This window comes from Leptodactylus fuscus, chromosome 7, assembly GCF_031893055.1.
Source record: "Leptodactylus fuscus isolate aLepFus1 chromosome 7, aLepFus1.hap2, whole genome shotgun sequence".
Lineage (NCBI taxonomy): Eukaryota > Metazoa > Chordata > Amphibia > Anura > Leptodactylidae > Leptodactylus > Leptodactylus fuscus.
The window spans coordinates 6672235-6686508 of NC_134271.1; the positions used below are offsets into that span (position 1 = coordinate 6672235).

Sequence of the window (14274 nt, forward strand, 5' to 3'; positions counted from 1 at the left end):
CTCTTCTTCCTTGTCCCGTCACGTCTTCTTCAAAAAGCCTCTTCTTTCCCGCTCGGCCACATTAAAATGGCCGACGGACATGCATAGTGGGTGCAGTCGGCCATTTTCCTGTGGCCGTACAGGAAAGAAGAGGCGAAGGAGCCAAACCAGAAGAAGGCGGCGCTGGATAGTTTACAGCCGACCCCAGTACTGCGAGAAAACTAATAACATACGGGTGAAAATCAGGATATCTAAGGAACGGCGGCGCGGAGAAGACCTCTAAAGGTAGGGGAAGAATAGACTTTCTTCAAGGCTATTCTGACGTGTATTTAGCTTAAAACTGGATTCTAATGATAGAATCCCTTTAACCTTCACTGGGGAGGATGGAGGTTCAGTTTGATGTCTATATACGGCTACATGACCGATCCCAGTGAAAGTTTTGGGTAAAATTTCTCGATACAACAACCAATGGATCCAGTCACTGTTGGTAGTCCATAAACCTTGGCAGTCCTAGAAATTTCACACCATGAAATGCGCCAAAGTCTCAGAACGTAATAAATACAAAACGTGGAATAGTTATACTCAGAAACACATGAATACCACGTCACACAAGGTTTGGGAAATAAAATACAGTCGAAGTCCTCCAGCAATGGCTGATAACTGAGAGTAAGACAAGAATCCGAGAACAACAGTGAGTGTCATTTATGTATGTATGTATATATACAGTTCTATGGTCATGCTAAACTCTGTATCAATAGTAGTGACTACAAAGTATATAGATACAATAACAATACTTTACAACAAAAATGTAGAGTGACCTCCTACCAGAGACCTGACCTGCCATGGCTTACACTGGGGGTGCTGTACTTTCTAGACTTTGGGGTGAACCTATTAGAATGTAACTAGCTGTAAGGTGTTCCAGTTCTGACCTCGCCCGTGCATTGACCCTGGGCTTGTTCCTGACCCCGCTTCTGTCTGCTGTTCCTGTTGTGTCTGACCCTTGGATTGTACCTGATTCCTTGCCATTTGCCTTGACCATTTCCTTGTACCTAGCCATTGAACCATAGCTATCTGCCCTCGCCATTAGCCTGGACCGGAGTATTCTCTTTGCTGACCCCTGGTGCTTTGCATCGGCATCTCTTGGCGCACTGAGCAAATGAGAAGAGATGCTGTGCTGCTCCACCACCTTTACTGCCATGGTGACTCTTTCCGAAATCTCGTTGAGAGGTGTTACATCTTGTTTCTGACTCCACCTGTTCCCCCGCACTTACACAGTAGCAGAGTATTCGTCCAGGACAGGTTTGACCTAGGCACTGGTGGACATTTTATGTTTCACAATCGTACCCCTAGAGGTACGATTGAGCTCCTGCATCGTACTAAAAGGATACAGGTAGGTGTCAGGGCGGGTACTATTAGTTACTCTCTTATACCAATTCCTGGAGAACTCCTTGGAAGGGTTTGTGCAGAACTTCAAAAACATGGCTGCTTTCTTCTTCTGAGGAAGTGACATCATGACCATGCTGTAGCTCAGTCCCATTCATTGTGACGGGACAGAGATGTGGCCTTGCCATGTGGCTATCGGACGTGACGTCACTTCTTGAGAAGAAGAAAGCAGCCATGTTTTCAAGCCCTGGACAATCCCTTTAAATAAAAATAAAAAAAATCCAATTTTTATTTACTTGCTTTTTTTCCACCTTATGGGGCAGATTTAGGATAACCCCTGAACCAGCACACATCTCCTTGTAAAGGAGCCTCATAGCTGGCTTACATTTACATCAGATTTATGGTAATACATCTGGTAGGGTCGATGGCCCCGTCCCCTGCACAAACTCTCAAGAAAGTGCTGCAGAAAAACAAAAAGTTCCAATTTTATTGCAAAAAATATTGTACAAATTATTACAAAAATTGTAACCTTTTGATGCCTGGTATGCCGGGAGGTTGTGGTCTCTGCCCCCTATTATGCAGCTGTGTGTATTTATGCTACTACAAGTCCCAGCATGTCCTAACAGCTTGGTAGGTCTTGTAGTTCGCCAGTTATCTGGCGGTATTATAATCTCCCTAGCGTGTTCTCTCTCTCATGTACTATTTGTACAGTTTTTCTCTGTGTCCTTATTTTGCTTTTCCTTTTGTTTTCTTCTTGGGGCTGAGTTTTTTTTTTTTTTTTTATTTTTTTTTCTATATTATTTTTATTTCTTTATTTTTTTCCTCCTTCCTTGTTCTCGAGCCGTTGGAATATCTGAGCTCATTTAGCTTGCTGCTCAGATTTCAGTCTGCAGAGACTCGTGGGCAATGCTTGCTTTGCCTTTGGTGGCAGCGCCCCTCCGGAGAAGTAAATTGGTCCCTGACAGGAACCTCTCCCCACTTGCTGCGGTAACTATGGTAACAGGCATGTCATAACACTTCCCACGGTACGTCGTGCAGAATTTTGCTTTTTCTGTAGGATGACAGGTCATCTTAAAATCAGGACATGTTACTGGATGTACAGTGTAAGGGAAAAACAAGACATCAAGAAATAGAACGCCGCAGCCATTCGCTGTGATTTCGGCTTCTGTTTTAGTCGATATATTTTTGGTTTTATTCCTTTCTGCACTTTCATGTTATGTTTTATATAGAAGTTTGGCGAGGGAGTCGAAACAAAGTTACTGAATCCGGCTACAAAATAAAGTCATTATTTTTATTGCTATTATTGAACTATTAATATTGTCTAATGATTCGATACATTGTTACAAGTTTATTGATATTAAAGAATTACTAATTGTATAAGGATTAGATACATTGTTACAAGTTTATTGATATAGAACTATTAATATTGTCTAATGATTTGATACATTGTTACAAGTTTATTGATATTAAAGAATTACTAATTGTATAAGGATTAGATACATTGTTACAAGTTTATTGATATAGAACTATTAATATTGTCTAATGATTTGATACATTGTTACAAGTTTATTGATATTAAAGAATTACTAATTGTATAAGGATTAGATACATTGTTACAAGTTTATTGATATAGAACTATTAATATTGTCTAATGATTTGATACATTGTTACAAGTTTATTGATATTAAAGAATTACTAATTGTATAAGGATTAGATACATTGTTACAAGTTTATTGATATTAAAGAATTACTAATTGTATAAGGATTAGATACATTGTTACATTTTTATTGATATAGAACTATTAATATTGTCTAATAATTAGATACATTGTTTCATTTTTATTAATATTATAGAATTACTAACTGTGTAAGGATTAGATACATTGTTACATTTTTATTGAAATAGAACCATTAATATTGTCTAATAATTAGATACATTGTTACATGTTTATTGATATTATAGAATTCGTAATTGTGTAATGATTAGATACATTGTTACATTTTTACTTCCACAGGAATCAATCACTCAATTTTTAGTGAATTAGAAAATCTTTTCTGCTTCCGACTGACCACAGCCATGAGTTGGAGTCGGCCATGGAAAAAAAGAGGAGTCAAAGTCGACGTTCGTGTTTCGTCCACAGTCCCGAATAAGTCTTATATTCTGGTTAATCACTATGAAGATCTGATTTAGTTGTTCAGAAGTTTGCAGTTGCACAATGAGCAGTGCAAGGGGTAGTCGTAGTCGACACAGGCTCAGGCCCGGTTCACATCTGCGCATGGGTTTCCGTTCGGGACCCCGCCGAACGTAAGCGTTATCCGCATAAAAAAGTGGTTACGTAAGGAAACTGGGGGACCTTTAGACTATAATGGGGTTCGTGTGGTTTACAGCCGAAAAATGTGAAGAGGTGAACGAAATGGCCCAAACACATGTGAACTGGGCCTAAATGAGCCTGGCTTGGAAGGAAGAGGAAACCGAGGCGGATGTTCTCTGCAAATTCCTCTTTACTGGCTGTACTCCGCACATCTGCTGGTTCTTCAGTCACGCTGGAGCGGTGCACTGTCTGACCAGTATACTGAACATATATGAGTCAACTAACCTATTCTAGCTACAAACAAATATATCAACATGGAGCCTATAGATTATATACCCTGCTGTATGCCTATAAAGTGGCCTATATTGGGGTCATCCGTCAGAAAAGCCTCTCAGACACAGTGTATATACAGCCTCATATCCTGACCATAGCGGAGGCGTTATGGTGGTAGTGTGCAGCGATCAGCCCCAACAGTATTTTTAGTCCTATCTGCCAGAAGACATGGCGGCCGAGACTCTAGGCTTGGTTGTCGATTTTTCTTTATTTTATGCAGTTGTGACTTTTTGTAAGTTTGTGCCCCCTTTCGGATACGTTCGTGTGTTTCTATGTTATGACTCCCATCGTCTCCAGTACTTTCTAGGAATACGTGGGACTTGTGTCAGCGCGGGGCTCGTGTCATGGGATCTCGTCGTCTTGGTATAAATACGTGCTGATAATATAGGATTATTTATTCCACTTGGCTGCAGCAGCTCTGCGCTCTCATTCTGTGCCCAGTGTGGTCTCTGCCTGCTCTCAGAATAGTGCCAGACTCACACAGAGCGCTCTCCTGGCACCTCGGCTTGTCTGCTCTTCTCTGGCTTCTCCTTCTCTCCCAGGGCTTGGTTTTCCATCTGCAGCCTTTTTTTTTTTTTTCCCCTTTATTTATTTTATTTTTTTTTTACATTTTTTTTTTTTCTAACCACAGCAGGGACGTGCGCGCCCTTCCTCCGTGTACGGCTCCTCATCTCTGCCTCGTTGTATAAAAGGTCCTTTAATGAGCCTCAGGTGCACGTTGCAACTCCGGAGAGTCCCTCGCCTCGCCATTTCCCTCTCGTGGACTCGCTTTCTGCTGTTTGCCTTTCAGATGTGTTTCAATCTTTGCTATTTTGTGCAAAAAGTCTTGTGAGTTTTTCCCTCGGAATCTTGAAATCTCAAATATTTTAATCAGAATTTGTATCAATTTGTATCAGATTTTTTTTTTTTTTTTTTTGTAAAAAACACAAGGATTTAAATTCTTTCCCCAGCTTGGCTTGAAATCACATCTTAAAATCAGATGGAAGTCGTGTTACAATGTTGGCTTAATGGGTTATCCCACGATGAAAATTTAAAGGGAGTGTGTAAAAAAAAAAAAAAAAAAAAGTAGGGGGGGGGGGGTATTTTGTAAACAGAGTTTATTGGCTAAACATTTTTTTTTGTTAAAGAATTTTAAAATATTTTTAACTTTTCATGTTACTATATTTTAATTTAAAAAAAAAAATACACTGCTGCAATTTTCACTCTGGCCGCTAAGCCTAATAATAGGCCAACACTTGCCAATTCTGTGTAGGGGTTTTCTTTGCAGCAGTGAACTCGTATACATCAGAAATAGGATTATAATAGAAGATAACACCTCTATAGATGACACCACCCATCATTACATGTTTTATTGATAACAGGTTATCTACTTGTACGCTTAAAGGGATCCTATCATTTAAACTCAATTTTTTCTGCTTATCAAGTAGGAATAGCCTTAAGATAGGCTATTCTTTTCCTAGCTTTAGATGTCTTCTCTGCACCGCCGTTCCGTAGAAATCCCGGTTTTCGCTGGTATGCAAATGAGTTCTCTAGCAGCACTGAAGGCGGTCCTCAGCGCTCAAACAGCACTGGGGGCGTCCCCAATGCTGCCAGAGAACTCTCCAGTGCCGCCTCCATCTCCTTCAGGAACGGGTCTTCCAGGGGTGGCTTCAAACTTCTAGTCCTCAGGCCTATAGCAAAGCCAACTGTGCATGCCTGCTGGCCGCAAGAGAATGGCCACTTACAATACTGTGCAAGCAGCCATTTTCTTGTGGCCGGCGAGCATGCATCCCTTTAATAAAGAGGTCCGCCCTGAAACAAATTGTATCTGGGTTCTCAATAAACATCTTCAGTTTTTGGATAAATTCCATGACCACCTTGTTCTTTTTCTGAGTCTTCCATTTACACAAGAGATATGTAACCCTCGATCTTGTGACGCCCCACCCAAAAAATAATTTGTCAGTTAACCCCTTTATTACAGGGGCTTCCTTTAAAGAGTGTCCACTGCCCTAATATTTTAATGATTGGGATTGCATTCATGTGCTGGCCAAAGGGGCCCCAACTGCACCCACCCAGGTCAGTCCAGAGATGCTGCCTGCTAAAGGGTATCCAAAATTGGGACACCGCCTGAAAAGCAATCTCCAAGTCACCCCCCAAACAAGGCCTGTACTAGCCATAATATATTTCTGTACAGTCTATCGCCAGCTGTACCCGGATCTCTCCTGGGGCTGATTCTAGTAACTGATGATGCATCTCTCTAATCTACTGAAGCTGATCTATGGCGAGGACGGGGTTAAGGACAGTCCATAAAAATAGGGCACCTTTGGAATGTCGTTTAAAAAATTCTTAGATTTATTTTTTGCATCTTTTGGAACATTTGAATGTTTAAAAAAATTGAAACTTTGTATCTTTATTGTCAATGTAACAATGTAGCTGATTATGTTACAGTTCACATGTTGCTTATCTTTAGATGGGGTCACACTAGTGTTAGGGTTTCTGTTCTTCGGCTTCACTTGGGGACCAGAGAAACGTGAACCCATTCTGCTTAATAAGGGGGTTACCCGAGGACCCCAGAGACTATAATGGGGTCAGGTTGGCACCTGAAAAATATGGAGCAGGACTGTTCTCTCCGCATTTTGCTAGCGGATTAGGGGGCGAAAGACCAGGAGACAAGATGCAGGTGTGAACCTAGCCTTAAAGGGGTGTGTCAGCTGATCCGCTGCTCTAATCAGTGATTGGCTGAGCAATCATTTCCTGTGTGTCAAGAGAAACCAGGAAGTAGAGAGCGGCAGGGGGCATCCAATGGTGGTTTGGGAGGGGTGTTTACTATAATAATTCTTTTAAGTCCGCAGTTTGTTGCTTATTTTTTATTGGGCAGACAACCACCCTTAAAGGCACGGACTACCCCCCAGTGTGGCAGCAGGTCAGGCTTTTCTGACTCTTGCTCCTTCCCTTACATTGCCCCCAGTACAGTCTTTATTGGCCTCTAACGCCCGCTTGTGTCTTGTTATATAGTTACAAGTTCGACATGTCAGGAGTTCAAAGGTCAAACTACCCTTAGGCCAAATAGTGAATTAAAGGTGATCTTGTGTATATCGTTCTACCTACATAGCCAGCCCTTTAACCCCTCGCGCTCACCCTCGGAAATATTTCTCACGCTTGAGTAGAAGGGAAGTTGCAGACGTGAGTTGTGACTTAGCACGATGACTTGTTGCTTGCTCATCCCCAACAAACCTTTTAACCCAGAAAAGTATGCAACGCTCCTTGAGTCTGAATACAAGTTGTACACAAGATCTTAATATATTCTTGCTGGGGGCAGTGGATTAGCCGAGGTTGTCACCGGCGGGTGATTTGGAGGCAGCATCCTCACCCCTGTTACCGCAGGGTCCGGAGCGCATTGCTTGGCTATGTGATACCCGCAGCAGCCATAGTCTAATGTGCGATACATATTACATAGCAGACGGGGGCTAGTCACACCTGTCAGCTACAACGCCTGCTTTTTAATAAGCTCAAACTTTTCACCTCTTTTTTTTTTCTGCGCAGGAGGTCGTCGTCAGGTGAGGCTCAGATAGTACATTCCTTTCCCTTCTATACATTCAGAGATTGAGTCAAGTGTGCGGGTCATATGCAATTTTTTAATGATTTGGGTCCATACTAGACATAGACGAACCTCCCTAGATTTGTTTCGGCTTTGGGTGGCTCGGGTCCTTGATTCATTTTGGGTCAGTTAGTTTTGGGACCCATTGGGTCAACGGGAGTCCTGATAATAGCCTGGGGTGTAACTATCGGGGTAGCAGCAGCTGCCACCAGACCCGGGACATTAGGGGCCGCAGCCGCTACAGCTGCGTTTTTTTTTTTTCGTAATAGGCCGTTACCGGCTGGAGTTACCGCGGGCCCCACAAACACTATTATTATACTCAGGAGTCTTTATAGACCCCCCCGAGTATAATGATCGGAGGCCCGGGAGAGGTAAGGGAACATAAGAAACAGTGTTATTTACCTCTCTGGGCTCCAGGCAGGCTTCGGGCCTACTTCAGTGACGTCCTTGATATCACATGATCGGGGCCTGCGTCCCTGGTCATGTGATGTCCCGGACATCATTGAAGATGGTGGCCGACACCACCGAGGAGTGCAACGGAGCCAGGGAGAGGGAAGTAACAGTATTTTTTATGTTGGTATTCCCTCTCTGTCTCTGGCCCCAGAATATAACAATTGTTCATGGGTGTCCACAGTAAGGCATAATACTGTGTGCAGGGGCCACTATGGGGGATAATACTGTGTGCAGGGGCCACTATGGGGGATAATACTGTGTGCAGGGGCCACTATGGGGGATAATACTGTGTGCAGGGGCCACTATGGGGGATAATACTGTGTGCAGGGGCCACTATGGGGGATAATACTGTGTGCAGGGGCCACTATGGGACATAATACTGTGTGCAGGGGCCACTATGGGACATAATACTGTGTGCAGGGGCCACTATGGGGTATAATACTGTGTGCAGGGGGCACTATGGGGCATAATACTGTGTGCAGGGGGCACTATGGGGCATAATACTGCGTGCAGGGGCCACTATGGGACATAATACTGTGTGCAGGGGCCACTATGGGACATAATACTGCGTGCAGGGGCCACTATGGGACATAATACTGTGTGCAGGGGCCACTATGGGACATAATACTGTGTGCAGGGGTCACTAGGGCATAATACTGTGTGCAGGGGCCACTATAGGGCATAATACTGCGTGTAGGGGCCACTATGGGGCATAATACTGCGTGCAGGGGCCACTATGGGGGATAATACTGTGTGCAGGGTCCACTATGGGGACATAATACTGTGTGTGCAGGGGCCACTATGGGGCATACTAGAGCGTGCAGGAATGCGGGGGGAAGAGGGGATTCGGTCAGGGTCTTTGGCATCGGTCAGGGGGGGGCCATTTCAAAAGTTCACTACGAGGCCCCGCCATTCCTAGTTACGCCTTTGATAATAACTGAAGTACAGTGCTCGCCAATCTCCAGCACCCACATTGAAATGGAGAGGTGCACACTCTGCCCCACCAACACTCCATGCAGGGGACAAAACTACTCCAATCTCCAGATCAGTGGGGGTCTGCGTTATCCAGAGGCAGAACTCGAAGCTCCAAGTAAATCTGTAATGGCCCCCTACCTATCTTGTACCATTTAGAATAATGTTATATTTTATGTGACAGAGGGACGTTTGGGGCTCCCTCCGGTTCCTGGGCTACCTCTGCATCCCCTATAGCTGCGCCCTTGAAATTCTCCTCAATTCTACAGAAGGGATAACTCTCTTTCATGCGATTATCCCTTTAATGGATTATATTGTGGCAGGTGATAAGTTAGAACGTTGCAACAAGTTATCACTTCCAAGTTAAAGCTACTTGTGTATCTGTTAATAATATCTTATCCGGAGACTCCTCGCGCTTTTGTTTGTTTCAGACTTATTTTTGCACCTCTCGCTCTGTTACTAGATTGTAGTAATTATCGTCCATCAGGATTTGTGGTTTTAGACATTTCTTTTTATGTATGTTTTTTTTTTTTTTTTTACCAGCAGAAAGGACAGAAGAACATTCTGCGGATTGGAATCCAGTCTGTGGGATCGGTGCTGTGGGGTGACGACATCTGTACCCAGGAGCGCCCTCACAATCTGCACAGCCTGACCCGCTTCTTGTATGCCCTCCGAGGTCTCTTGCGGTCCTCGCTGTCCGTCTGTGTCATCACAGTCCCCGCACATCTCATCCAGGTGAGGCCATGAACCAGGCACAGATAGTATGGCTATAGCGCTTGCGTAGGATGTTTCACAGAAGCTTCTAGAACTGAATGTTTTGCAATGTGTACCAAACAATATTTTGGATCTTGTGTAATTCTTATGACTTATAAAAGCGGCTCCCGATCCCATATGAGAATGCAGATGTTAAGATCCTAAAAAAAAGACCTGTTGTTCTTAAAGGGGTTACATGGGCTTAAAGGGATTAACTATTTACTAATAGTCCTAACCTAAAAAAAAACCAGCTACACTCACTTGGTATTGCCCTTTAGTTCAAGATATCCCCCCCCCCATGTCCCCTGATATACCCTGATATTAATATCCCCACTGAAGTCCCCCTATATTGGTATCCTGGTACTCGTCGTCTACTTACGTTGCAGGTGCTGCGCTAACAAGAGCTTCAACCAATCACAGGCCTAGGTGGGGGAATGTTGTTGTTTGTCACTGACCACCGAGGCCTGTGATTGGCTCAAGTGGATATTTGTGACATGGTGAGAAGAACTGCAGCCACGGCTGTAAAGGTGAAGGACTGTAGACGCTTTATGTTATGGCTTAGGCTTACCTCCATTGGTGACTCCGTCAAAGAGTCCGCCAAAAAACTGTCCGCCTATCCGTTGTTCGGGTTCCCAGATGTACCTGCACAATGTCAATGCAACGCAATTGTAAACCTTACGTAACTCTGCAATGACGTCGCTGTGCTGTACTGTTTCCCTAGCTCCCATTCTCCTCTATGGGAATGACAGGAGCCCTATGAAGTAGCACTGGCCATAGGGATCAGGGCGGAGAGCAGATATTCCCATCTCGCCATGGATTCCGCCTATCCGTTGTTCAGGTTTGCCGATGGACCTGCACAATGACAATGCAATGCAGTTGTAAACCTTACATAACTCTGCAATGACGTTGCTGTGCTGTATTGTTTCCCTAGCTTCCACTCTCCTCTATGGGAATGACAGGAGCCCTATAGAGTAGCACTGGCCATAGAGATCAGGGTGGAGGGCAGATATTCCCATCTTGCCATGGATTCCGCCTATCCATTGTTCGGGTTTCCAGATGGACCTTCGCATTGATAATGCAACACAATTGTAAACCTTACGTAACTCTGCAATGACGTTGCTGTACTGTACTGTTTCCCTAGCTCCCATTCTCCTCTATGGGAATGACTGGAGCCCTATAGAGCAGCACTGGCCATAGGGATCAGGGTGGAGAGCAGATATTCCCATCACGCCATGGATTCGCCAACCCTTTCAGGACACCCGTTTCTTGCCCGATGAGCTTCTATTTCAGAGATACATTTGCTATTCACATGAGCGTTCTGACAATTGCCCCCTTTTTTGTTCTATCGATGTCCATCTAGACGGTGTCTGTGTCCGTGTCCGCCTGATACGTCTGCCCGCCCCATCATGTGTTTGACATGCTGAGATGTTGTATTGTCTTTGATGGTTTATTTGTCTGGGGTTTGAGATGTGTATTATTGTGAGAGAGGCTGAAAGTGCTTCTTTTTCCATCCTATCCTGTACGAGCCGAGCGTTTTAGCTCTGACCTAGATAACCCTGCTGTCTGAGAGCGCTTCTCTTAGCCGGGGCTGTCAATTACGCTGGAGTGTGTGCTAACGTTTAGATCTGTTTCCACACGGCCATACAACAATCACGGATTTCTCTCTGCTACATTTAAGCTTTGCTTTATCCCATCGTATTCCAAGGGAAAGTATTTATTGGCGAAATGAATGGTTATGGTCATTGTTACTATTATTACATAGACATCAGATGTAAAGATTGAGAGTTCTCAGTAGTTGATACTTTTTTTTAATTGATGACATATTGCAAGCTTTTGGAACTACGAGGTTCCTTCATCAGGCTGGTCTAACACAATATCAGAAGGCCTGATGAAGGAACCTAGAAGTTCCAAAATCTTGCAATAGGTCGTCAATTAAAAAAAGTATCAACAACTGAGAAATCTCAATCTTTACATTTCATATCCCCTGGCTAATACGGAACAAAGATACATTTTTCTTATACATAGACATTAGTATCACATGATAGTGAGTGTAGTACTTGTTATTTGAGACGAGCGAGTACTATTCGAAACTCCCGTTTCGAATAGCACGCACCCATAGGAATGAATGGACGTAGCCGGCACGCAGAGGGTTTAGCAAAGTCTGCATGCTGGCCGTTTCCATTCATTCCTATGGGTGCGTGCTATTCGAAACAGCCAATACTCGTTCATCTCTACTTGTTATCTATCCAGTCATGTCTTATATAGCCTAGAACTTTCTGCCATTCCTCTTATTTTCTTGGAAATGTTTGGATCCATTGGCATGTTAGCATTTACAATGTCCGAATTTGTAGAGACCTGCCCCATTGACAGGGGGAGTGGTAACGTCCAGTTGTCACTTTATTAGTATGGTGGTCGTAAAAGGTTAAAGGGGTTGTGTCATTACAGACACTTCCCTATCTGCAGGATCCCTGGGGGTCTAGTTATTGGGTCAGGAGGAGAGGTGCCTAATACGTATTACCAGTGCACTTGCGCTCCATTCATTTCTATGGCATTACAGTCCTAACGGCCCCATAGAAGTGAATGGAGCGCCTGTTACTCAGGGAGTCTTCACGCCCCCATTTGACGATCCACTTGGGGGTTCTGTTGTCCTTGTTACTAAAGTGATTGCGGTTCTCAGAACCAGAGAAAAAGTATCCCGAACCCCGAGTAGAGAAGTCCTAGGCTCCACCTTAGGCCTGCAAACGTCAAGGTGCCGGGTGCACGGACAAGATGTCTGCATCCCTTTGGGACATTGGTTTGGGATATTAGGGGAATCCCACCCCTGCATTTAGTAATATAGTCAGTCTCCAATCTCTGTCTAGGTCACGTATATGGCCGCAGTCTAGGTGTGTTATATCTATGGCTTGTGCTGGTAATTCACATTGCCACACTATAAACTCACTAGCCATTCTGCCCTATTTTTTGTGCAATTGACCATTTCTTTTCCTTTGTCGCGGGACAGTTGAGGTGTCAGTCCCATCACTTCTCTAATGGAGAGTGGATTTCTACCGTCGACACAGAGAAAAAGCCAGTGGTTAAATTTTTAACAAGCTCCGGAAGCGCAGCGCTAGTGAGTAAAATGCCATTAGGAGGGCAGGGAAGCGGCGGCTTCTGTATACCCTGCATTACCGCGTTCCCAGAGCCCTGCTGTGTGCTTGTTCTGCTTTCCTAGAAGCCTGTTAAAGAACCTCTGAGAGCTTGTGTAGAGCCCTGGATGTTAATAGATAATTGGGGAAGATGGCAGGATGGGGGGGGGGGGGGACAGGCGAACATGTGGTCTCAGGCTCCAGCACTCCACAGACCTCCACATTGGAATAACAGCAGATGCTCACTTTGTTTAACCCCTTGCATCCTGGAGGGGGCCCAGCGTCACGTTGCTTTGCACATCTTGCTTGTCTCTCGTTTCGCCCGGGGGCTTAGACAACCTACTTTCAGGATTGGGCTGCTAAATATACAGCGCACACGTACACAGCTGCTGTCTCCGGCATCCTACACATATGTATCTCTGTGCACGTGGAATTAGGAGTAGATTTGGGGGATGCAAGTTATAGATAAACCTATGTCTATGGAAAACCGTTATATGGACGAGATGTCTATCCCTAAATCTTGTTACTGTGTGATAAATCGAAATCTGCAGACTGCAAAACCAAAAATATTTTTCCATTGACTTTTCACAGTTGTCCTCTGTTAACCATAATCCGATGATATCATATTGATAATTCTATAATAGAATTTAAAGTAACAAAGTGTTTCCTTTTCGAGTGCAACTTTTTGTCAACTCCGCCCAAAACTGGCCCCGATTCCCTGACCCCGACTCTACAGCCTGTATCGGATCCAGTTGGACGTGGGCGCTATACTAGTCCTTTATCCATGTGGGGGTCTGACCCCAATCCTGGGTCACAGTGAACACAGCCAAACCCCTGGAGGACGCAGATGCACTACTGCAACCACAGGGGGTTGATCTGCTGCTGCATTCACAACCCCCATTCTCAGTATTGGGGGGTCTCGGTGGTCCGACCGCCACTGGTAAGTACTTTGTCCTCTGTTCTATGGATAAATACGTTTGTGGCACAACCCTTTTACTGCTACTAGGCCCTTGGACTTCCCAATACTGCTATGTTACTTATGCACATCTCCTTGAAGTAGGTGGAGAAGCAAATTTAGAAAGAGTTCCTTCACTTCTGTAAAATTGCCAAAAAATCTCAAGATATTCAGTTATTATAGTTCCAACTCTTAAAGGGGATGTCCAGTTTAGAAATCCCATTGTCCTATACCCTGTTCCAAAGTTCAAAGTCATTAAAGGGCCATTTGGGACCATTTCAGGATTAGAATGGACGTTTGTAATTCTTACTTTGCCCTGCGGGGGCACTGCAGGGAAACGAACATTTACTTCCAATTTACCATAGATGCCAACAAGGGGACAATTTGTGACAAATGGGGATTGTCCAAAGCAGGGAACCCCATTAATGACCC

At 44.2% G+C, this 14274-nt stretch overlaps 1 protein-coding gene across 2 annotated transcripts in view; it reads left to right on the plus strand.

Annotated features, from left to right (window-relative positions):
* The window catches only part of ELP4 (elongator acetyltransferase complex subunit 4), a 156818-nt gene that overhangs the window by 50216 nt on the left and 92328 nt on the right, over positions 1 to 14274 (plus strand). The window contains exon 7 of one of the 2 annotated variants that reach the window (XM_075280879.1): positions 9553 to 9744. In XM_075280879.1, coding sequence (XP_075136980.1) covers positions 9553 to 9744 — 192 coding nt within the window. The remainder of the gene's footprint in view (positions 1 to 9552; positions 9745 to 14274) is intronic. The other variant, XM_075280880.1, reaches the window with a different exon arrangement.